The sequence below is a fragment of the Helianthus annuus genome, chromosome 16 (assembly GCF_002127325.2).
Source record: "Helianthus annuus cultivar XRQ/B chromosome 16, HanXRQr2.0-SUNRISE, whole genome shotgun sequence".
Lineage (NCBI taxonomy): Eukaryota > Viridiplantae > Streptophyta > Magnoliopsida > Asterales > Asteraceae > Helianthus > Helianthus annuus.
This window is the reverse complement of record NC_035448.2, coordinates 39,707,514-39,732,440: the sequence shown is the minus strand read 5'-3', so window position 1 is coordinate 39,732,440 and position 24,927 is coordinate 39,707,514. Positions and strand designations below refer to the sequence as shown.

Here is a 24,927-nt window from a genome sequence, read left to right as displayed (position 1 = left end):
TCTTCCTTTTCAAAACCTAGTAACTTCAAAACCCACCATTTTCAAAACCCACCATCTTCAACCATTTATTCACTTTCTATCTCAATAATCACTACATTATAGTGCGATTCTCATCACCAATCAATGATTCAAACACCCGATCAACGTGTTCTTCAGCTTTTTTGAAGAAAACCCAGTTTAATTTCATACAAAATCTCGTTTTTTCTGGTGATTTTGAAGATAATCACTCGATCCGTTCGATTCAAGCGCTGATAAGTGTTTCAATCGTTCAAAATTCGTCAATTGTTGAAGAAATCACTTCGATCCATGTAAGAAATTCTTTAATTTTCTGTAAATTGCCTCTGGAAACTACATTGGTTTAGACAGTTCACAACACAGATAATTCACAGCACAGACAAAACTATTGTCATGGTTCAATGCATTTTAGGGAGAACACTTTCTTTGGTGTTTTTAGGCAATTGCGTTTTAGAACTAAAACATTTTTATGTGTTTTCTGGGCATTGCGTTTTAGAAAAACACATTCTTGAAGTGTTTTTGGTGCATTGCTTTTTAGGTAAAACACTTTTTTAGGTTTTTCAGTCCATCGTTTTAGGTAAAACACTTTTTTAGGTTTTTTAGTCCATTGCGTTTTACAGAGAACACTTTCTTTTGTTTTTTAGGCAATTGCGTTTTAGAATGAGTCATTTTTAAGTGTTTTTTGGCCATTGCGTTTTACAAATAAGATATTTCTTTGTGTTTTGGTGCATTGCATTTTAGGTAAAACACTTTTTTATGTGTTTTCAGTCCATTGCGTTTTAGAAAACATACATTTTAAGTGTTTTCTGGCCATTGCGTTTTAGAAATAAGACATTTGTTTGTGTTTTTGGTGCATTGCGTTTTAGGTAAAACATATTTTTATGTGTTTTTAGTCCATTGCATTTTAGAAAGTACATTTTCTTTTGAGTTTTTAGGCTATTGCGTTTTAGAAATAAGACATTTCTTTGTGTTTTCTGGCCATTGCGTTTTACAAATAAGACATTTTTTTGTGTTTTTTGTGCATTGCGTTTTAGAAAAATGTCATTTTTTAGGTTTTTTTTTTCATTGCATTTTACGTAACTGGGGTTTTTCTATTGCGTTTTACACAACTAGGTTTTTTTTTTTTTTTTTTTTTGAAAATATAACAATAGTATACTCGTTTTAAAGATAAAAAAACGCATGTTTTTTTGGTGCAATTTTTATAAAAAATAATGTCGTATGAAAGAGTTATTAACGTTTAAAAAATAGAGGGAAATTGGAGGAGAGAGAAACTATTGGCTTTGATTGACTAGAATGCCCCTAAACAAACTCACGCGCCTCTTTTCTTCCCTTCAATTTCCCTGATTTAATCTTAGCCCTTGATTAACTAAATGGATGGTCAAGATCACTTCCTAACCTTCTTAGCCAAATAAACTTTCTATTGTATCTCCACCCATGTGACCAAAGCATAGGCCAACATTTTACTCTATAGAAAGCTTTACAATGTACACAAATCCATTCTACGGGGAACATATTGCTATTTCCAATAACTCAAGGGCTTATAATGCAACATATATCTTTTAGAGAATCCAAAGAGGGTTCACCAAAACTTAATCGACCGGAGATTCGACGGGGTTGTGACGTCACGTCGCCGGCGGCTGCCATTAATAGATCTCCGGCGTTCTCTTTTTATATCACAATTATGTTCAATAACAGTATATCAATTCCGGTAACGGACAACCATCTGGATGATTTTTACGCCAAAATAGGGTCCCGAACACGACGGAAACGCAGGAAATCGGAGTTGAGAGGGGGAAGCGATCGAACATGCAAACAGATAACGAGATGGTGGCCTATATTTCTCTTTAATACTGCGGTGGTATTATTCATTCTTCATGCTTCAAAAATTCGATGGAGATCAAGTTCCACCAAATTAGGGTTTCATCTTCATGAAACCAACTTGAATCGTCTAGATGCTCCACGTAAGATGTTTTAAGGAATATATCTATTCATGAACACTTATCGAACGAGTTTTTATGTTTGTGTTTGGTTGTTAAGGAAATAAACGCGTTCGTGTTCGTTTTAAGGAACATATGTGTTCACGAACAGTTCATAAACAGTTATCAAACGAAATTTTACGTTCGTGTTCGTTTGATAAGGAAATGAATGTGTTGGTGTTCGTTTGTTAACTTTAGACAACACAAGTTGATGAACACAAATGGAAACAAACGAGCCCAAACAAGCGTTTATGAAAAGAACATATAATATACTAATACTTATTAAATATTTTATTTGTCGGAATTTGAAGTATTTAATTAAATTATTTAAATATAAACACTAATGAGCTATCAAACATAATCGAACATAAACGAACACGTTACCGAATGTTCACGAACATAAATGAACGAATGCGGCCTCTGTTTATGTTCGTTCATATAACTAAACGAACGAAATTTCTTGTTTGTGTTCGTTTGTTTAATAAACGAATGAACACAAACAAACTTCCCACCGAACGGTTCACGAATTGTTCGCTGAATGTTTGGTTCGTATGCATCCCTATTCATGTGAATATGAATTTAAAATACAAACAAAGTAATGGTATTGACAAGCTAGACAACTCATTATGATGTGAGTGTGTGCTATATATATCTGGTTAATTGGAAATTAAGGAATAGAGCTTGGATTTAAGGAAAGAAATTGCAGTGAAGCTTTCGACTTTCTTCGATTTTTTCGTTTTATTTAGTATTGGAAGAACACTCATTTTCTTCTTGAAAGGTGAAAAATCTATGTTTGATTGTATCTCATGTTGGAACTAAGTGACACAGTTCCATATATCACATCAGGTTGTTTGAAGCTTCTACCTCCTGAAGAACTTCAACGTCTCGATCTCCAGCTGAATGAATATTCATCTGTTCCTATTAAGAAAGTAATATATGTGTCAGATAAGGATATGCCTTACGATACAAATTCTCAACAGGAGTCGGGGACCACAAGGTTTAATCTATTTACCGGTTACCAAACTCTTAAGCAGAGAGAGCAAAGTTTTGAGGTGAATGAAACTTTGTCTGTACACTGTGGTTTCTACAGCAATAGTGGAGGTTTTACGATATCGAATGAAGATAAAAGCTACTTGCAAACGTGCAAAAGCGTAGTTTCTACTTGTGCGTTTGGTGGTGGAGACAATCTTTATCAGCCTATTGGGATGTCAAATACATCACTTCAGAAGGTCTGCATGCTAATTCGAATTAATATAGATGTTCTTGTTTTTAATGATCTTACATAACAGGTTCATGCAGGTATGCTATGTAGCATTTTGGGATGAAATTACTCTTGCAACTCAGGAACAACACGGGCATATAATTAACAAGGATCGTTTTATTGGAAAGTGGCGCGTTGTTATTGTTAAAAATCTTCCCTTTAAAGATCAAAGGCTGAATGGAAAAATCCCAAAGGTATTGGTCTGAGTTTTATTCTTTTTAGCAGATTATTGAAGTAGTAAATTTGGTACTGACTGAGGGTGATGTCATCAGATGCTGGCGCATCGTCTTTTCCCTAATGCAAGATATTCAATATGGGTAGATTCAAAGTCCCAATTCAGGAGAGACCCGTTGGGAGTGTTTGAGGCACTTTTATGGCGTTCAAAATCCGTGTTTGCGATTTCTGAACACGGGGCTCGTAGTAGCGTGTATGATGAGGCAAAGGCTATTGTCGAGAAAAACAAAGCCACCCCAGAAGAAGTAGAAGTACAAATTACTCAATACCACCGTGATGGCCTCCCCGCAGACAAAAGAATTGATGGCAAGAAAGGTATAATCAAGGATACATTATGTGATACCCTGATGCTTTTTTCGGGATAATATTTACATAGGTCACCCGAGTTTTCAAAAGGTTACAATAAAGCCACCAAAGTATCTATTTGGTTTTGTATATTAGAGTTAATTACGTTTTTCATCCCTGTGGTTTGTTGAAAATAACCATTACAGTCTATTAGTTTAAAAATTGTCAAAACAGTACTGGTACTTTCACTTTTGTAACCATTACAATCCACCTCCGTTAACCCCATCCAATTTACCATTAAGTTTTTGGTGAAAAGACTAAAATACCAAAAACTTGTTTTTCACTAAAAACTTAACAGTAATTTGGATGGGGTTAACGGAGGTGGACTGTAATTGTTACAATAGTAAAATTACTGGTATTGTTTTGGCAATTTTTAAACTAATGGAGTGTAATGGTTATTTTCAACAAAACACAAGGACGAAAAACGTAATTAACTTTGTATATTATTTGTATAATTTTAATTTTTATAAGTTGGTGGCAATTTTGTCATTTACCATTTTTTGGCATGTTTGTGGTCAGAAATGACAAAAAAACTAAACCAAATTGGTACATGAGCAGCCTAAAATGTTGTTATGAGATTTAGGTTGCATAATGGTATATTATAAATGTATAACTCTAGGTTCATTTTTGTGCAGCTTTAAATGAGGCTTCTGTGATTGTGAGAGAGCATACGCCAGTGACTAATTTATTTATGTGTCTTTGGTTCAATGAGGTTGTTAGGTTTACCTCTCGCGATCAGCTTAGTTTTCCATACGTTCTGTGGCGGTTGAAGGTGTTAAGAAACATAAATATGTTTCCAGTTTGCACGCGGAGAGATTTGGTCAATAGCATGGGTCATATACGCAAGGCCAAGCCTTTAGGTTGATGCAAATTTCAGTAGCTGACTTGTTATTTTATTGATCTTGTTACTGTGTGTTTCAGTATTTTTTTTTTTTGTGGAACACACCTGTGAAAAAGCTACTTTTAGTATTTATTATTTATGTAATTGTAATGTATACTGTATAGTTGGTACAGGCTTGAAGGCTTGTACACATGTGTATTAGTATATTCTTTTTGTTTATACTAAAAGTGTACCGTGTTTATCTAACAACATACGATAAACGTCATGTAACATGCTTCTACGTTTACATATAGCTGGTATTTGCATCTCTAGAACATATTATTTGTACCTTGTATATAATATTGCCGACATCAAAAGAAAAATTCCTTTCTTTTAAACACTCAAATGTCCAAAAGTTTAGGCTCCACTGGTTTCTGCCTTAACCCAACGAAGGCCATCTGTCTGGCGTAAGCTAAGTTTTACCTGGTCCTGCTAGTAAGCAGGGTAGTGGTGGGGCCCATGAGTTTTCCGTAATGGGTTCCATGGTCACCAAAAGATAAATGTCTAAAAGTTATAAGGTTATCATACATGTTTGTTTTTTTTTTTTATGATTGTGGTGATGGCATTGTGACCAGATATGTTCTTTTTACTGACATTGTGTCAATTGCATCATCTTTTTCCGCTTCTGCTATGTGCTGTCGTCAGAAGCCAAAGAGCCCCTGCTGGATCTAATCTGGTCAGAACGACCATCTTTTACTTTACACTTAAGAAACAGTGGTTTGCTTGCAATGAAAAAACAAACACTCGAATAAGAAATGCGGGTCTGAGTCAAAGAGGTAACACATTCCATATACTTTCTTGACGTTTAGGAAATTGCGCAAGGGCTTCGAGTCCCATTTGGTATCAAAAACTGATTCACTTGATTTTTGTTCGAAATTCTTTTAACTGAAGTAATTTTGGGTTTAAGCCCTTTCTTTGACCTGCACTTGGTATTTGCTATGATTATGTGACATGAATGACTATTGCATTGTTAGTGTGTAACTGTGTATTATAATTTCTGTTACTGAAAGATCATTATAAAAAGTTGGAAAAAAACTGTACCAAATACTGCAAAATTTAATTTCTTTTTGGGGTCGTTTAATGTTATTTTATATTTTAATAAAAAAAAGATGGTGTGATCAATTCACGTCAACTTAAGTGTTATGGACCAAACACGTTACTGTTTGATAAAATTTAAGACCGGATTCATAATTATTCAGAAGTAAGGACACAATCCCCGGTATGGATGGTACATGAACATTTAGGGACGCATCTATTAGGGGGGGGGGGGGGGGGGGGGGCTCCCGAACTTTTGGTCAGTAGTGTAATATATGTGGTTTTTGTATAGAAATTTCTGGGTATATACGGGTTCGACCCCTGGTTCTATAGAAATTTTTGGGTATATACGTTTTCGACCCCCCGTTGGAAATCTCAAGCTTCGCCACTGTGAACATTTGTGTAACCTTATATCGTATATGTGTAAATAACAATGGTAACACTAATCATTAAGTCTCTTAAATGATAAAAGAAAACAAAATAGAGAAAAGGAAAGGAACAATGTATTTTATTGGGATCAATCTTTTAAAACTAAAACTTACAGTAATTTTATAAATCATATCAAAAGTCAACACCTTTATTGAAAGTATGGTTTTTAAAATTAAGGGTGATATTGTTGTGATAGCATGATTTTTAAATGTTATAACTGTTATAAATACGGATATATTCCCTCCTAATTCTCCTCCTAAATTATCATGGTTTCAGTTACATTTGACTACATAATGTTTCAGTTACATTTGACTACATAAATTCTCAGTTACATTTGACTACATCATCTATATCTATATATATATATAAATAAGATGGATTTGGGCTATGTGTCCTTTGTCTTTGGCCATATAGGCTGATGTGGCAATTTGGTTTAGGAGGGAAATCCCAATTTTCTTTGTACAATCACGATTCCAAGGAAAAAAGGCGGGATCCGAATTGAGTTGGGTCAGGTATGGTTATTCCGAATACAACTTTCCATTCATATTCGGATCATTTATAATGTAAATCATTTTCTTTTATCTCATTCATACCTACCTCCATTTACTCTCTTATCTCTTCCATTTCTTCTACAATCGGTTATCTTCTCACCAATTCTACAAAAATTAGGTCAACATCAAAGGTAAATACACTAAATTGAATCTAAATATTTGTTATTATATGTTCTGAATCAAGATCAGAGTTTGATTTTATGTTATTCCTTTATATGTATACTTAAATTTATAAACATTCTTTGTACTTCTATTAACTTTTGTTTTGGTCTGATTTCTATAGATCTCAACATAAATCTTGAAGGTATGTTCTTTCACTTTGCTGTTTATGTAGTATTCATCTTCAATTTTTATTTAACCGATTCAACATGTTTACTTTTCATGTCAATCCCGAAATCCGGCATTACAATCGGAATCCTATCTTTCTTCAAGCAACAAAGGTTAGTTAAGGATAAATTACATTTTTCGTCCTTTATGTTTGTATGGGATTGCAATGGATAACCTTTAACTTCAATAATTACAGTCATAATCCTTTATTTGAAAAACTCGTTACATCTTTGGTCCTTTGTCACTAACCAAGTTAAAAAATTTAGTTAACTCTAATGACTTAAGGGTAATTTAGTCATCATTCCCTTTCCTACTCCCTTTCCCTTTCTTCTTTCACTGTAATCACCACCACCACCAATCTTCTAATCTAATCTCAGTTCTTTCTCTCCCCTCTTATCCCTCTCTCCAACCAACACCCACCACCACCTAATCCGCCAGATCTACAACCACCGTCGGTGACCACCACGCCGGATCTACCGCCACCACCACTTGTCTACCTCCACCGGATCTACAACCACCTCCATGGCGATGAAGCATTCTGCCACCACCACTTGTCTACCTCTCGAAAACATTCATTTCGATCATCTTCCAATAAACTCCGGCGACAACGATGTCAATGGCGATGAAGCATTCTGCCACCGCTGCCCCTCGTGTTATTTCCTCTGCTACTTCTGCCTCCATCCTTACTAGAGACTTTCATGTAAGCACCATAATTTCACCCACTGAATCCCTTACCGTACTTAATTTATTTTCTCTTTGTTTTCACTGTATTCATTATTAATTTAGCTAAAAAGTTGTCTATTTATTAATCGATTATGTTAATGTTTTTTTGTGCTTATCTGCAGTGAAAATCTAGATATTACTTTTGATGATTTAGATAATAAACTTCAAATCTTCAACTCTGTTTTTGCTTTGGTGGTTTGGCTATTTTGGTTGTACGCATGTATATTCTGTCACATAAAATTGTGATCTAATTTTTAATTGTAAATTTTGTTGTGGTGGGGTCTTGATTTAGTTTGTTGTTTTAATTTCCATGGCTTCTAATTTTTTTTTTTTTTTTTTTTGGGGGGGGGGGGGGGAGTGACAGGGGGTGTTGGATGGATTTGAAGGTTGGTTGGAGAGAGCTAGGGGTAAAATGACATAAATGTCCTCAGATGAGGTGCATATGATCTGATTTAACATAAAATTTTAACATGGTTAATGCTAAAGGACGAAAGGTGTAACGAATTTTTTAAATAAAGGATTGTGACTGTAATTATTAAAGTTAAAGGGCATCTATTGCAATCCGATACAAACATAAAGGACGAAAAGTGTAATTTACCCGGTTAGTTAATTTTGATTTTTTTGTTTTATGTTTTATGTTAATCTTTTTTTAAATTACAGTATAATATGAATGTTTTTTGGTATTTTCTTTTTTTAATTAAGAATATATTTAATTTTATTGATATACTCTGCCTTATGCCTTATTATTATTAAATTAACAGTGTTTTAAGCTTAATTATATTTTTTTAATTTCATTATGATTATTTTATTTTTATTGATATACTCTGCCTTATGCCTTATGCTTTTTTTAATATATATATATATAGATTTATTATTTATTATTTATTATTTATTATTGTTAATTTTTTTTTATAAACATAGTAATGTTTTTAAACTTAATTTATGAATTTAAAGTTATAATTTTTTTTGTGTAATTAGACATTGTTTCTATAATTAGGTTGCCGTTTTTTTTTTAAATTTAATTTCCTTTGCAGTTATGGTTCAAATCAACTCTTCAACTTCCCTCCAATCTTCTTCCAAGAATACCAACGGTTTCCATATTACAACTTATTTCTTCAGTGGATCTACATATATAGATGGTTTTATAGTCTTCACCGTCTGCATCTACATCTACATTTTCTTGAATCCATATCTGAATTTGACATATCGCTCTATAAACCTGTAAGTTGTTTTTGTTTAACTCATTCATTAATCATTATTCATGTGTTATTCCTTTTATTTAATTTTTTCACACTATGTTTATGTTTATTTAATATGTTTATTTAGGGGTTTTAAGAATATCCTTTTGTTATGTAATATGATGTTTATGCAAAACATTATAACCTATTTTAATGCAGTATGTGATGTTTATAGTAAACCCCAATCCGATTGTATTTGAATATTGTTTTTTTAGGATTTTATTGATTTGAAAGTAAACAATATTGTTTATATGATTTTTTCAATCTGATGTATTGTTTTATGTGATGTTTATTTCTTATTTTTATATTTAGTATCATAATTTTTATGTCATCGTTTGCCTTCATAATTTTTATAATAATTCATATGACGTTGTTTGTTTATTTAACCTGTTTTTGTAGGTTTTTGATATGGCTGAAAGTTCATCAAGGTATTTTTTTTCATTTTGTTACTTTATTTAACATTTTATTTGTACAATATGGTTTTTTTTATTTCTTTATTATTTTCGCTCACACTAACCTTAACATGTTACAGTTTATTAACATTGTCAATTTTAAATCAGTTTCAGAGCACCCTGGTTCTTAAGGCTAATGAATGTAGCAGACGAACTTATTCTGGTAAATGATAAATTATTACATAATTTTTGTTTACTTCTTATTAAATACAGTTTATTATTATTGTGTTCTTTCTATATTTTCACTAGAATTATAATTCATTTTTGTGTTTGTTTGTTTTATTAGTCCATTCCAGATGATGATGCGTGCAAACTATGGGGTGTTGATAAAGGCCCTACCAATGTTATGATACACACTGAAGATGGCCGATTATTTAATGTTTTTTTAAGCCCTGGTAAAGGAAAGTTATTCCTCTTCCATGGTTGGTCCAATGTTGTAGAACATTTGCGACTAACGAATGGCTGTTTGGTAGTATTTAATCTTGTATCTTCTACTACTTTTAAATTAACATCTTACGTTGATCGGGTTAGTCGTGGCTCTTTTTGGACGTATCTGCTCCCTCCATCATCGAATTTTTATGTAAGATATATTCTATTTTTGTTAATTGTATTGATGTATTATTTTACTTGACCAATATCTGACTATATTTTTTTTATTTTTTTTAATTCCCACAGGTCATTCCTGAATCTATCTTGCCAAAAGTTTATGATTATTCCTCAAATGATGTAATATCTACTGTAATGATAGATAACAAAATTTTTAAAGTTGCCATTGAAACATCTAACGGTAAAGTTGGTTTTACCGTTGGTTTTGACGTAATTGTGAGTCTGTTACAGTTGAAGGCTGATTGTATTTTGTTATTTACAAAAGGTTTTGTTCATTTTTTCTATTTAAAAGTTTTTGGAAAAAATGGTGTTGAAATGAATTTTCCTGATGTAGATGTTGATCAGGTAAGTTAAATTTTGTTACTTAATTATATATTTTAAATATGTTAATGTAATACAAGTTATATCTCATATTTGCAGGCTGAAGCTGCACCTATCGATACTGAAAATGAAGCTGATGATCAAATAGATGGTTCTGTTCGTCGTTTTAGTCGTATGGCTGGAGAACGTTATTTTGTAAGTTATAATATAATTTTACCAACCTCTAAAAAACAAGTGTTGCAATTTTTTGTTACTTAATAAACATTGTTCTTTTAGTTTCATATTTATTATTAATTTTATTTTTACAACTATACAGAGGATTCCTGATCCTGTTTCACGGATGGCTAGACTTCATGAAGGTTTAAGAGATATCACCGTTAAGCTTATGCATTTTGATCCACCAAAGCAATTTACCAACGGTACAAGACGTGAAAAAAAAAACCGGCGGAGGTTGGCGATACGCGTTAACCAGTTGCAAGAAGTTCATGAAAGCTGCTAGAATTAAGCCCTGTGACACGGTTCACTATTCTTTTGATGAAAATGACCAGGTGTTGAGGGTTGAACGAGTTGAACCTTACGATAGGCGTACTCATTAGTTATATGACATTTAGGGCATGTTTGTTGCCTTTCATATGTTAGATTGGAACTTTATATATGTTTTTTTGACATTTGTTATGGTTTTTAATATCAAGTTATTTAATTTTTCCATATAATAACTTTGCTTTTATCCACTCATTTGTTATGTCTTCAAAGTTTAGTCTATTTGTTAAATAGTAATAATTTAAATTTTATAAATCTTTGTTTGATGCTAATGATGTTACAAATTTAGCAAAAAATTTTATCAAACACAGTTTTATGTTAATCAATTAACCATTTAACATTATTTAAAATAATTTGGATTATAGTTTTGAGATGTTTCATTCTAAGGTTTTTATATAAGATTTTACATAAACAAAAAAGTTTATATTCACTTTAATTATATAAAGTCAACTGTCACTTAGTATGTTGCAAATTCAAAATTTCGTTCTTAATTTGCAAGTGAATAATCATAAAATTTTGTATTTAATTTACAAATTTAACATTATAATTAAGGAAACTTTTTATTCATAAAAACGTAATAAAATATATTTTTAATATTTTAGTAAATGTTGTCAATCATATAAAATATGTTTCAAATATAAAATTTTACGTTAATAATTGTAAATAACTTTTAAATTCTTAATGTGAACCCGAAGTAATATACTTAATATGTACAGTTTCTGTTTTTACCATGGTTGCAAAAGTCGCTAGGCGCTCCCTAGTCGGATTCGGGAGTACTCGGGAGTATTCGGGAGTACTCGGGGAGTAATTGGCCTGGGAGAAGAGTACTCGTGCCTCGGCAACCTACCTTGTAGCGAGTACTAGGGGAGTACTCGGAGCCTAGGCGGGACTTTTACAACCATGGTTTTTACAAATTTGAATTTATGTTAATTGGTCTTATCAAATTACAAATTATATCGTTTCCTTATTTATTTTATTTTAAAAACGAGTTTTATTTTGATTAGAAATACTGATAATATATTACTAAAATTATTAACGTTATTAATTTGATATAAATAGATCATTCCTTTTCTTGGTGGTGCTAAAGTAATATTTTTGCAACAATCCATTTGTTCTTAGCTATAATGGAAAACGATGATTAGATCACCTTGCTCAACGATATCGATGCTCTTACCACAAACTACACTATCAAGGTTAAAATTGTTAGTTTGTGGAGGAAGAAGATGAGGGATAATGAAAGGGAGACATATCGTATAGATATGATACTGATGGATGAAAAGGTAAAGTAATGATTTAATCTTTTTTGTTTAAATTATACTGATTTTTATAGCCGTTTAACATACCCTTTGCATGTTATTCTTTATTTACACACAGGGTACCAAGATTCAAGTTTCTTGCTTGCATAGGCTATTTTCAAAGTTTGAGAGGCATCTTAATGTTGATGAATGCCTTATCATTAAACGACCATCTCTTACTGCGAACACTGCATCTTTCCAGATTGTTCCTAACAATCAGAAACTATCTTTTTATTATCATACGTTCGTGGAAGTGCAAGATATGGGAAGGTCCGCAGTACGTTTTCAATTTTGTTGACTTTAATGATGTTCTTTCCAAGAAAATAAAAGAGGGTACGACAGTAGGTATGTTTAGTTTTTATTTTGAAACTTTATATAGCATAATTTTTGGTTGTTGATTTTGTATATTTTTTTTTACTTCCGTATATATGATGTCATCTATTTTTTTTGGTAGATTTCATTGGTTATGTTGGTGTTTGTTATAACATCGAGGAGACTAACAAAAAGGATGGTAGTAAAGGGAAACGCCTTAAGCTTAAGCTTCAAGATCTTGAGTAATACATTTTATAAATTGTGTTTAATTTTTTATTTTCCATTTTATGCTTTCTAATATACAAAATGTTTTTAAACTTATATTTTTTTCTATAAAAACTATTGTAGAGATGTTCAGATCGATTTAACTCTTTGGGATGATTACGCTAAGGACATGTATTCTTACATGGTTAGTGAAAAGCGTAAAGCACATGTTGTCGTTGTTGTCCATTTTGGTTCAGTTAAAACATACAAAGGTATTTAATTCATACTGCATTTTGTATAAAACAAATATCAATAGAATTGTTACTTTTTATCTATTTTTTTATTGCTTAAATTATTGTTACCTAACAATAGGCAAATGGGGATTTTCTAATAACTTTGATGGTTCACGACTTTTCATTAACGACAATTTTGATGACATGCTATTGTTCAAGCAAAAGTAAGTGTTATTAGTTAAACATATTTTTTAAATTTTATCAACTTTACGTAATTTTATTTATTATTTATTTTAATTAAACATTTTTATTTATTTAAAATGTCTTATAGGTTTCTTGCAAAACTTTCTGCTTCAACTGAGTCAAGTAGCCATGCTGGGTCATATATGATGTGTTCTATCGAAGATGAATTTTTAAAGAATGATGTTTTTTCACCAATTGCTTATCTTGCATCAATCTTAGAGGTTTTCCTTAACATTTAATGTTTTAGATTTTTTATTTTAACAGAATTTTAATGAATTTTTTTTCTTTTATTATATTAAACAGCCAAAGAAAGTTGTTGTTGGAACTATTGTAGCAATCGTTTCAGATAAGATGTGGTATTATGATGGGTGTAACTATTGCAAGTCAAAAGTTGAGCAAAAGTTTGAAACCTATGATAAGGATGATGGAACAAGTGATGTCAGAGATCAGAAGTTGTATCAATGTTCTAACAAGGATTGTAATGGAAAAGAAAGTTTTCCCGCTGCCCAGGTAAAGTGTTTGTTAGTAATACTTTTAGTTATTTGTCATACAACAACAACGACGTAGGTCGTCTATATTATATATTCACAAATGTTTGTTTATTAATTAAAAACAATTTTTAAGGTTTAAAATACCGATTCGCGTTCAAGATTCAACCGGTACTGTGACGCTTACATTATTTGACCACGAGGCGTTGAAGTTTGTTGGGAAAACTGCAAAGGAACTTATACAAATTCAGGATGAGGTTATATTTAGTTATAATTTATATTTATTCAAATTAAAGTTTTGTACATTTATTGTAATGACACATTATATTTTTTTAATATAGTTATTGAAGACAAATGATTTTCCAAGAGAATATCCCGTTGAATTTGAAGAGTTGGTTAACCTAAAGTGTGCTTTCGTGATTAAAGTAACTGACTTTAACATTGTCAATGCTGTTGAGAATTATGGAATATCAGTTGTTACGACTGATGATGAGATCTTGGATAAGCTCAACAAAAAATTTAAAATTGACCAAGTAAGTGATTGTTTTTTTAATATATAGTTGCACTTTCATAACCGTTTAAAATAAGTTGAACTATTTGTTGTTTGCTTTTCATGTTTTCACAGCTTAATGTTTCTGAATCTTTTGGTATGAGTCAGTCTGAGTTCCAAACTTCTGGTGCTGAATGTTTGAAGGTATAACTTAAAAAATAAACTTATGTATAAGTTTAATAGTTGTCCTACTTATAATTTGTTTATTTCTTTAAGGATTCTGATTCTTACACTGGGGATAACACCACACCTGTTTCAAAGGATATTGTGTGTGAGTTGAAACAATCATCTTCTGATATGAAGCGTAACCTTGATGATGTTTATTTGAATGAAGTGGGATTGGCGTCCTCAGCCAGTAAGCCTCGCATGTGTGTTGAGAAGAATTGATAAAGGAGATATGACAAATGTTGGTTTTAATATAAAAAACAATTTATTTGGTATTTGAATATTGGATTGTTGTTTTGTTCGTATGACATTTTTATGTTTCAAGACATTTTATGTTTTGCCTATATATTGTCACCTTTTCAGTTATCCTATAATATTTTTGGTTGAGAATTATGTTTGGTTATATTGTTTATTGTATGATGTATGATACTACATTGATTACTTATTTTATTTTTGTAATGTAATAGTTCGATAATATAAATAATGAAAAAATAAAAAAATTTCCTGTATTAGTTTTCACCTTTAGTTATATATATATAGACTAGTCTAAGTACCCGTGTAATACACGGGTTGCTAAACAACAAACAATTTATACTTTAAGGCGTATATACTTTATTACAGGTTCGTTCGAATATTAACATAAATGATAGAAACTACGTGAAATAAGAAAAATACATGATAAACATAAAAAAATTCACAAGTCATTGAATATCTCTTTATATACAACACTCATTGTTTTATTGTAGATTTGCCTTCTTTGTCAAGTATTAGTAACTTGATTCCATCTAGTCTTGTAACCCTCGATAAAGCTACGTACAATTGACCATGTGTGAAAACTGGTTGTCTCAAGTACAAACCAACCTTAGATAGCGACTGGCCCTGGCTTTTGTTGATCGTCATCACAAAACATATAGCTTTTGGAAATTGCATCTTTTGAAATGCGAAAGGTATCTTTTAAGTTATTTTGTTTCACTGTGTTTACCAAATATTATATTATATGACAGATGAATTATTTCGCACATGGAAGTAGTCTAGGAAATTGAGAAGTTTTTAACTCGAAATAATTCATCGCAAGTGTTCAACAAATTGCTAGCCAAAAGACACAGCCACCGCCCCCTATACAATGTCTAGGTTTTCAAAATTGCTCCATTTCTCCAACACAAGCCAAATAATTTTGGCTCTTTTGACAGCCCACCAGTAAGATCCAGCGTTAATCTTTCCACTACCAGCTGCATTGAAGAAGCTTTACCACTGAATATCCTCTCAATCCGACAGAGCCATATTCAGCACATCACATTCATAAAGATCGCTTTTATAACCTACTTTAATCTTTTTGACCTGTAATGTCATATCCAAGTGCAGAAAATATATAATTAATTGCTTTTAACATGTAATGGTTACAGCTTAGAAACTTGTTTGGTAGTTTCATCAATGGAGATAATCAACAACCCAACACTAAAACTGATGTCTATCACTGAAATCCAAATAATCTATTTATCCCTTTCAAAACAAACACCAACACTCCCATAACATCAGCTATAGTAAAAAATAAAAAGGGTTCATGAGTAATAAACCAAAAGTAGTAACCTCCCGTTCATGTACAAGAATACGTGAGCACAACCTAGATGTATTTTTTTCCATTTCTCTAAATATGAGTATGATAGAAAACGTGTTGTGATCCTATCACTAATTAGTTTCAGTGGCGTATCCAGGAGTTTATTCTAATGGGTTCCTTTTGGTAAATTATCTTTAATTCTCAACATTTTTTTTTCTAAATTCTATAAGGTTCTCACTATTTTTTTCCATTTTTTCCAAACGCACTGGGTTCCTACGAACCCACAAATGTGGGCTGGATCCGCCCCTGATTAGTTTGAGTGATGATATAAATCAATTAAAAAACATGTATACTTTAGCCTTGTTGGTCAAAGCTAGTCTTGTCGGTACATCTAAGGGATGTGAATGTTGCGGACCAGTAAACACTTTTTTCTGTTACAAGTATTTCAATTCGCGGTGGCTACTTTGACCCGTTTATGTGTAGATGGACCAGTAAAGTAAAGTAACTGAAACCATAGATACATACTTTAAAGTAAACACATACCTATAATCAAAGAACCGCGTCGCTATTTCCTTAAGACTCCTAATCTTTGTACTTACACCACCACTGATTATTAGAAGTCTCCTGACCTATTTCATTTTTAGCTAATTATTATAAGTTGCATGGGTGACCTGTTATCAAATGAATTAGCAACCGATAGAAAGCTTAAATGACAATTACCTCAATAATATAGAAAAAAATGTATTCACTGTTCTAAGGTTTGAAAGATTAATTTTCATGTAAAATAAAGAGAAAGTACATAGTTTATGTTTCTTGCAGTTAGCCCTAGTTCATATTTTACATCATAATAAAAAAACAACATAGGCTAACTATCCACTTTTGTATGGCCATCAATGAGCATTTGGTCAATTTTGCTAACGTCAGCGTCAACCACAGCTTTCGACTCCTATTCTTTCACAAGAGTGGCTTTCACAAGAGTGATTTTCAAAAAAAAAAAAAAAAAGAGACAGCTCATAAAGGACCTGGCCCCTTTCAGTAGAAAGCACAAATTTATTACATCAGCAGCCGGTAGAAGCTAGAACATACCGGAACCCTTTCAATGAAGATGCCACTTCTAAACTGGCCATAAAAGCTAGAACAACCTAAATAAGTAACACAGTTAATACGGTCATAAAATGTAATTAAATAATGAAAGTGGGTTAGACAAATTCCCAAAAAAATAAAAATAAAAGTGTCGCTTACATTTGAGACCTTCGACACACCCCTCCTGCTCAAATTAAGACTGACAGGAATCCTATTCAGGAGCAGCCTCCAGTTGAAGCAAAGAGCTTTCACAGGCATCCATTTTAACCAATAGAAGTCTGAAGTTTAAGGAATAACTGAATCATGACTATGAAGAATCGCATGAACCGATTTCACCGAGAACAGGTTATTTGGGTCAAGACACCATAGCCATTCATCAACTTCGGAAGAACCACAACTTTTCACCATTTCAGACAAGTCATTTATATCCGAGGGGGTATCCAAACTGAGATGTTTCCAAGGCCGGTTCCAAGAGAGACTAATGTTCCCTGATACATCAGTGCTTCTCCTTTGTGACACCGAACAATATTTTTACTGGCTTTAATGGTATACAAGTTGAGGAAACGATCCTTAAAATAGGGGTTACCAAACCAGTTGTCTTTCCAAAAAAACATTCTCCCAGCTTCCTGCTAAAGAGATCCCGAATCTGAACACCAAACTTGTTGAAACTGTCACTAATCTTGGCAATTCCTAGCCAAGTTCCAGGAAGGGTGCTTTTAACCCAGCTTCATTCCTTGCTTGTTGAACCAAGGTCCTTGTATCAGCTGGACTATAGGAAAAAAGGCACATTGCTCTTACTATATCACATCTTATGTTGCATAACATGAAACAATGTCAAATGAATAACTAAATAAAAAAACAAAAAAATAAATATAACTGTACCTGTAATTGGAATTGATGATCTTACCCATATCCACAATAAGAATTATCAATTTACCCAAGAATAATAACCACTTTCTAATTCTACCGATCCAACAAATAAGCAGCTCGCTAGCCCTAAAAATAATAATACCATGGTGCCTCGTTCACACAAATAATGACAATTTGACTAATAAAAGTAGCATGGTCTCTCAGTTTGGTTTTTATTTTATTTCACAAATAATGACAATTTGTGTTTTAACCACTCAGGACTACAATTGTGAATGACTCTAGCCTGCAAAAGTTACAAAACAATAAGAATGTATGATGTTTGCGGGGACCATAAATCTGGTGAAAAGAAAGTTGAAGGTATAGTAACTTGTGGAGTTCTGACACCTAACCATTTTGCTAATTCATAGGCAAATGGTATCTTTCACCTTTTCTGGAGCTTATTTGATTTTTAACCACACGTTTTCGTTTCATTTGTCAATATGTTGAGCAAGTCTCCGATCTGGCACATCATAGTGATATCTACAACACCACATTTACTTGTAAGGGATAGAAAGTTTGGATAACAGATGAAACAACTTTGAGTTGAACAGGTATTTTTTTAGTACGGGTTGGATTAGAACATATAAGCTATTTTTTATAAGTGATGTGTAAATATGACAACAAAAACTATATTATTACAAGATCAATCTATTTTTTTAAATGAAGCAATTTAGAAAATCATAAGCAACAGTTTGGCAACCCGGTTAAACCATCCTGTTTTCGGTTACCTTTTCTTTACAACCGGAAAGTATATTATTTCGATGCCTATTAAAAACAAAGTTATACCCAGATTTGTTTTATTAGAAACATCTCGAGGGTCTAACAAATAGGTTATTAATGTATATTATTTAAATAACTTTGATAAAATAAAATATTATATGACTTTTGAAGCAAACAGACAATTCTTCACTCAAAAAGCAATTTTGTGAATAGTACCTCACTCAACAGTAGCAAATCGGGTGGAGCACTTCTAGGTCTTCTAGTTGCTCTACGTCCACCACGATACATGCTCACAATTAAAATAGTATTTTACAGGACCCATATCATTCATTCAGGTAAACCCCAAATTTCTGCATGATTCAAGTAATTACGTGACCGTTTCCTACAAAAAAGAGTATATTAACACAAGTAAATAATAAACATTAACCAACTAAGAACCACAATTCCAGTACTTTGATTAAAAGAAGCTGCAAATCAAGAAGAACTATGTGGCACTTTTTATGCTTGCTAACTTATTGGGTTATCTTCTGTCATGACATGTCCATTTGAGAAGAGCTAAGACCATATATACAATGAGGAACATTTTTTAAGTCGTGGATTATGTGTGTAAGCCTCACAACGTGCCAGACTTTTGATACGCACTCTACCATATGCAACCTGAACCAAGTAACAAAGCCATTTGTCTTTATTACTTTTTAACTATAAAATGCAATCTGCAGGTTACCAACCAAATGACACGTAATCTACCATATGTAACCTGAACCAAGTAACAAAGCCATTTGTATTTATTATTTATCTTCTATAAAATGCAATCTGCAGGTTACCAACCAAACCCAAGTTGCAATTTGACCCGTTACCAAAAAAATACAACCTGGACTCGTAGTCTGACCCGTTAATCAACCATATGATATATAGCCAGAATTAAATTACTTCTAGTATATGCAGACCACATCTACGATGGGGAAACAACATTACAATAACAATAAAACATACAACCACCATCAACTACATTGGCATAATCCAGATCAAACACGTAAATGAAAAATGGTTAGCTGATCCATGAACTGAAAAAAATTAGAAGTAACTTACTCTTAAAATAGAGGCGGAAGCAAGCCATAAAAATCCAATTCAACCCAACGAAGCCCCATAGCACAATACTGTGAAGCAATCAATATCAAGTTAAAATAAATATTATGATGTTTAAATTAAAATCCAAGTGTAAGACATACCATGAACTAATCCAATATATTGGATAATGATCCGCCTTCAGTATCTTAAGGTGAGAGGCAATCTGATGCATGGCCCAGCAGAAAGAAAGTCCACCATCATAATTCTCTTTACTTTCTGATGTATTATCAGCAAATATGGCACAATATTGGTTAACGACATCAAACAGATGCATCCGGTTACAGTTATTGAATATACCGTCTTCTAGATCTGGAAGAAGTAAAGGCAGAGACTTGGCCAAAGAATGAGAAAAAAATAATAATAAAAATAAACAACCTTAAAGTTATGTTAAAAACCACTATTTTCATGCAAATCAACAAACAACTTATAATAGTTATGTTAAAAACCACAAGCTTCTTGCAACTCAACAAACAACTTACGTAATAGCATAATGCTCCACAAGTATGTGACTTGCTTCAGGTCCAACCTCGCATAAAGATTCATTTTCATCCACAAGATCTGATTACAAATGTCAATTGTATTATGAAAAAGAGCATTGAAATGAAACAAACAAAAAATAGACATTTTTAAAGAAGCACCCGCACCCAAAGAAAAAAACAAAAAAAAGATTATAAGTGGCAAGTTTGACCCACTTATGAACGGGTCAATTATGATGTTAAAAACACGATAAAAAGAATAATCAAACCTCAATTGCTGGACTATATACTTTGGTCCAAAAATGAGCACAAAACTAATTTTGTGAGCGAAATGAGTGAGCATACCCAAATCATAAAAATGCTTAATATTCTTGAGGTTATAATCATACCTAAATCACTTCACTTCATTTTTGCAGATTCCAACTTCTTCTCTTGTTGTAAAATAAAGATATAGATTAACAAACATCAACATGACAAATTAGGGCAAACAAAGAAAAAAAATACATCAACACATGTAAAGATGTAGAACCATTGTAGATAAAATAGATAAAACAATATAATCAATGATAATCTATAGAGATGTAGAACCTGAACTTGAATTGGTAGAAGATAAAATTGATAACTCAGTACAGAGAGAAAGAAGATGGATGTTAGAAATTAACAATTTCAATCAACTTACAGATCTATCAACAAAAGAACCATCTCCACCTCTCATGTCCAATTTGAGCCCTAACAATCTGCAACAACAAAAACCCTAATCCCATTATCTGAGATAGGTGGTAATTCTCCTTGGTTGTCTTCATGTCCCTCTAAGCACCACATGTTCCAAGAGACACATAAAGAAACAATTATCTCATATAAATTACAAAATGTTTATCTCAACACCATCGTTTTCAAATTTCATATGCTAAAAAATAGACTTTAAAGCTAAAAAAATCAACCGGAACATTCAATCATACCTCTAATTTCATAGGATTCGATCACTCACAAAGCAAACCCCTTCAAAAACTATGGATCTCGTTTCGCTCGTCACCATTAAATTACTCCTATCAACTACACAGAACAACTGCATAAAATTAAAATCGAAACTCATACATGCGATACGAAGATCGAAGATATCTGAGAAGAAAAAACATACAATCGATTGAACTCCAAATAATGTAAACCAAAAGACAGAACCGCAGACAAATGGTTTTAGGGTTTCTTTGAAGTGATTTTGGAAAGAAGAGAGAATGAGAGAAAACAGCTATTGATTGAGAAACAGGTGAATAAATAAGGCGCTCGTGAAAGTGAATAAGAAAGGAGAGAAAGGAAAATGCCGCCCAAAATCACAATTCTCTGGCCAAAGAGAATAGCCACCTCATAGTCAAATAGTCAACCTTTATTTTGCTTTAGTATAATAGATAGATTTAATTAATATTTAATATTTCTATTTACTATCCAGTTACAATTCTAAAGTTATTTTAAGAAATATGCTAATCATGTCAATTTTTATTATTCAGTTACATTTCTAACTTATTTTTAAAGAATTTCGTAATTTTAGCAATTCTATTTTTATGAAATTACACAGTATCTTCAAAATTCGAAACTAATAAATATAGATTTCTTTTATATTTATGATGATCATTATTTTGGATACAATTGATTTTGGTAATGTATATTATGAATTCCATAAATAACTTTTACCTTAGGTCTATAAATTCAGATACTTCACACACTTTTGAAACATCATTGATGCTTATCTGAATTTGCATTCTTAGCTTCCTTCTACGGTGGAATAACTAAGTTCATCATTGTTTACATTTCCAGTCCAATTTTTATGTAGTTTGTTATAATTTTTTTAATTCATGCCTTGGTTTTCATTGTAAAGGTATTAGTTTTTTTTTGTAGTTATTTGTGTTGGTTAAAAAATGCATAATAGGTTTGAAAAATTTACGTCCAATTCTTCTGAAAGTCCACATATTGGCCTGGATAATAAATGTAAGTGTTTTTTTTCTTTTATCTTACAAATTTTTAATAGTATTCAATTTCTTTTTTTGAAAAGGTTTTATGCTATAAATTCTAGATTTGTTTCTTTTCATTTATTTATTTATTTATATTTTTTTTTGCATTTTAGCTGAGCAAGCTAAATGTAAACGTTCGTTAAGAACACTATATCTTGATAATAAAAAATCAAGTGCAGATGCATTTCCGGATTATGTTGTTAGAGGTAAATTTTCTATCATTTTTATAATGTATTATTTTTAATGTTTACTGTTACATATGTCAAATTTTGTTCATTATTCTATTTTTATATTATAGCTGTAGAGGCTAAACATAGGCGCAAGTTAAGCAAACTATACCTTGATAGTAAGAGATCAAAGATTACTAAAAAATTCATTTCTAGAGGTGGTGCTTCGACGTCGTCATCATCAACACGAATCCTTTTAAATAACAAAGAGAATTTAACTCCCAATATTTCAATCACAACCTTTCCTACCGAATCTTCAACTGTTATTGGGACAAGTAAGTTTAGATTTATGTTATATAATGTTACAAATTTCACATTAAAAATTTAGTTCTTCAACTCCAGTTCGGTTATATTACATATTATATAATGATTGTTTATATCTTATTAGGTAATCATTTAAATTCGTCCGTTAATGTAAGATCTTCCATAATTACACAATCAATTACACAATCTACTTTGAAGAACAAAGGAAATGTACTACAAGATCAGTTTACAACACTCAACCGTACACCATTTGCAAACATAGCAAACATAATCCCAGGTTTGTAAATCAAAATGAAAGAATTTCTACTTGGTGAAGTTTCACATTTTGTTTGTTTTTACTACATATAATATTTTATTATATTATTTTTAAAATACTTATTTGTATTATCTTATTTATTTTTTATTTTGTTCAGCAAATAATTCTAATTATTTGAGTAATGTAGCTTATTCATCTGGAGCATTTTCAAACCAGAATAGAAACACAAATGTTTTGCAAGATTCTTCTACCTCAACAGGACCAATGACGAGGTCAAACAAAGAAAACATAACACCAAATTCGTGTATTACAAACATACGTTCTCAAGTTCAAATTGTACCGCATTTTTCTAATGCTATGTCTTCTTTGAATCGTATATCACCTGGTAAATTTTATATTTATATTTTTACATACATTTTTAATTGTTTAATTCATATAGTTTACGAAAAATAATTTTTTTTTCAGATAATATAGCAAGCTCATCAACTTTACCATTGAATGACTGCTATTCTCTGAATCCCAGAATAACCAATAAACGTAACATAACATCTTTGACCTCTGAATCTAGCTCGATAAAAAAGATGTCTTCTGGAAAGCGTAGACTTATTCATAAACCAATTGAAATAGAACCCATACCAATGGGTGTTCTTGATTCTGATGATGAAAATCATGTTAACGAGGTTGTGTTAGACGCCACCAAAGGCGTATCTAAAGGTAACTGATTAATGTTATTCATTGTTGTTTCATATTTTATTTAACCTAATTTATTATTCAATTTATGTTAAATCTTCAGATTACGTTGACCATGGTGACCAATCTCTTACGTGTGGTTTATGCTTTGCAAAGTTATGGCCAACCGAAGGTGGAAAGGGTCGCATTACACTTCAAAAGCAAACATATAGCTTATGTTGTGGATATGGTAAAGTTGACTTGCCTGAATATAAAGATTCTGATCCATCTTATCAGATGCTTTTTCGCTGTTTAGATCACGAAAGCAAGTTTTTCTTAAAGAACATAAGGCGTTACCATTCTATGTTTTCCTTTACTTCAATGGGAGGAAAAGTAGATACTAAAATAAACAAAGGTAATGCTCCATTTGTTTATAGAATCATTGGTCAGAATGCACATAGTATGGGTAGTCTTCTTCCTAAGCATGGAGCCCAGCCAAAATTTTCACAGCTTTATATCTATGATACTGAGAATGAGCTTGCTAATAGGGAGTTGTTATTCAGGTATTTTTTTAATTTTAAGTATCTTAATATTAACTTACTAATTAGATTTCTATGTTTTCCATTTCAATGTTTGAAACTGTAATTTAAAACGCATCATTTTCTTACAGTGATTCTTCAAGCAAAGCATCTTTAAGGGCAAAGGAACTTGATGTTAAATTTATAAAGTTTATAACGAACATGTTAGATTCTACAAATATGTTGGTTAAAACTTACAGGATGGTACGAGACCATCTCCATGAGAATCCTAATGTTACCCTTAAACTTCGTATAATCTCACAGAGAGATCGAGACGGTAGGACTTACAATTTACCTACGTGTTCTGAAGTTGCTGCTTTGATAGTTGATGAACCTGATCTCAAGATAGAAAGCCGAGATATTATTGTCGAAAAGCGTTCCGGAGATCTTAAGCGCATTAGCGAGTTACATCCTTCTTATCTTGCTCTACAGTATCCAATTCTTTTTCCGTATGGAGACGATGGATATAGGATTAACATTCCTCATAGGGATTTTGGTCCTAATACAAAGAAGACAAGACCAACTTGTACTATGAGGGAGTTTTTTGCTTTTAGAATTCAGGATAGGCATAACAAGTTTTCTCTAATTCTTAATGCAAGAAGGTTGTTTCAGCAGTTTTTAGTCGATGCGTAAACA

At 32.0% G+C, this 24,927-nt stretch overlaps 4 protein-coding genes and 2 long non-coding RNA genes across 7 annotated transcripts; 4 read left to right on the top strand and 2 right to left on the bottom strand.

Annotated features, from left to right (window-relative positions):
- The first annotated feature begins 1,552 nt into the window (after window positions 1-1,552).
- LOC110919250 lies at window positions 1,553-4,926 on the top strand. Its single transcript, XM_022163524.2, has 5 exons — window positions 1,553-1,976; window positions 2,838-3,220; window positions 3,291-3,446; window positions 3,525-3,801; window positions 4,467-4,926. The coding sequence occupies exons 1-5, from the start codon at window positions 1,559-1,561 to the stop codon at window positions 4,694-4,696; spliced, it is 1,464 nt and encodes a 487-aa protein (XP_022019216.1). The 5' UTR covers window positions 1,553-1,558; the 3' UTR covers window positions 4,697-4,926.
- Window positions 4,927-7,009: 2,083 nt separating this feature from the next.
- LOC110916692 lies at window positions 7,010-11,093 on the top strand. 2 transcript variants are annotated; one of them, XM_022161381.2, is made up of 8 exons: window positions 7,010-7,166; window positions 8,811-8,997; window positions 9,414-9,442; window positions 9,575-9,629; window positions 9,753-10,046; window positions 10,142-10,417; window positions 10,493-10,588; window positions 10,710-11,093. In XM_022161381.2, exons 1-8 carry the CDS (start codon window positions 7,033-7,035, stop codon window positions 10,890-10,892), a joined length of 1,254 nt encoding a protein of 417 aa, XP_022017073.1. In that variant the 5' UTR covers window positions 7,010-7,032; the 3' UTR covers window positions 10,893-11,093. The 2 variants fall into 2 exon arrangements, with proteins under 2 accessions (XP_022017073.1, XP_022017075.1); XM_022161383.2 differs by lacking the exons at window positions 7,010-7,166; window positions 8,811-8,997 and adding an exon at window positions 7,301-7,753.
- A 1,063-nt stretch (window positions 11,094-12,156) lies between these two features.
- On the top strand, window positions 12,157-14,645 carry LOC110919251. Its single transcript, XM_022163525.2, has 12 exons — window positions 12,157-12,213; window positions 12,308-12,505; window positions 12,549-12,573; window positions 12,683-12,782; window positions 12,889-13,016; window positions 13,117-13,201; window positions 13,309-13,441; window positions 13,524-13,741; window positions 13,845-13,965; window positions 14,050-14,241; window positions 14,334-14,402; window positions 14,475-14,645. The coding sequence occupies exons 1-12, from the start codon at window positions 12,157-12,159 to the stop codon at window positions 14,643-14,645; spliced, it is 1,497 nt and encodes a 498-aa protein (XP_022019217.2).
- A 3,379-nt stretch (window positions 14,646-18,024) lies between these two features.
- On the bottom strand, window positions 18,025-19,848 carry LOC118488117. The gene is made up of 3 exons (XR_004883781.1): window positions 19,780-19,848; window positions 18,907-19,347; window positions 18,025-18,450 (listed from the first exon to the last, which is right to left on the bottom strand). It is a non-coding gene; the product is annotated as an uncharacterized LOC118488117 (long non-coding RNA).
- A 109-nt stretch (window positions 19,849-19,957) lies between these two features.
- Window positions 19,958-20,797, bottom strand: LOC118488116. Its single transcript, XR_004883780.1, has 3 exons — window positions 20,684-20,797; window positions 20,298-20,376; window positions 19,958-20,127 (listed from the first exon to the last, which is right to left on the bottom strand). It is a non-coding gene; the product is annotated as an uncharacterized LOC118488116 (long non-coding RNA).
- Window positions 20,798-22,204: 1,407 nt separating this feature from the next.
- Window positions 22,205-24,924, top strand: LOC110919252. The gene is made up of 8 exons (XM_022163526.1): window positions 22,205-22,274; window positions 22,411-22,503; window positions 22,596-22,799; window positions 22,913-23,065; window positions 23,202-23,429; window positions 23,510-23,758; window positions 23,838-24,276; window positions 24,384-24,924. The coding sequence occupies exons 1-8, from the start codon at window positions 22,205-22,207 to the stop codon at window positions 24,922-24,924; spliced, it is 1,977 nt and encodes a 658-aa protein (XP_022019218.1).
- The last annotated feature ends 3 nt before the right edge of the window (window positions 24,925-24,927 follow it).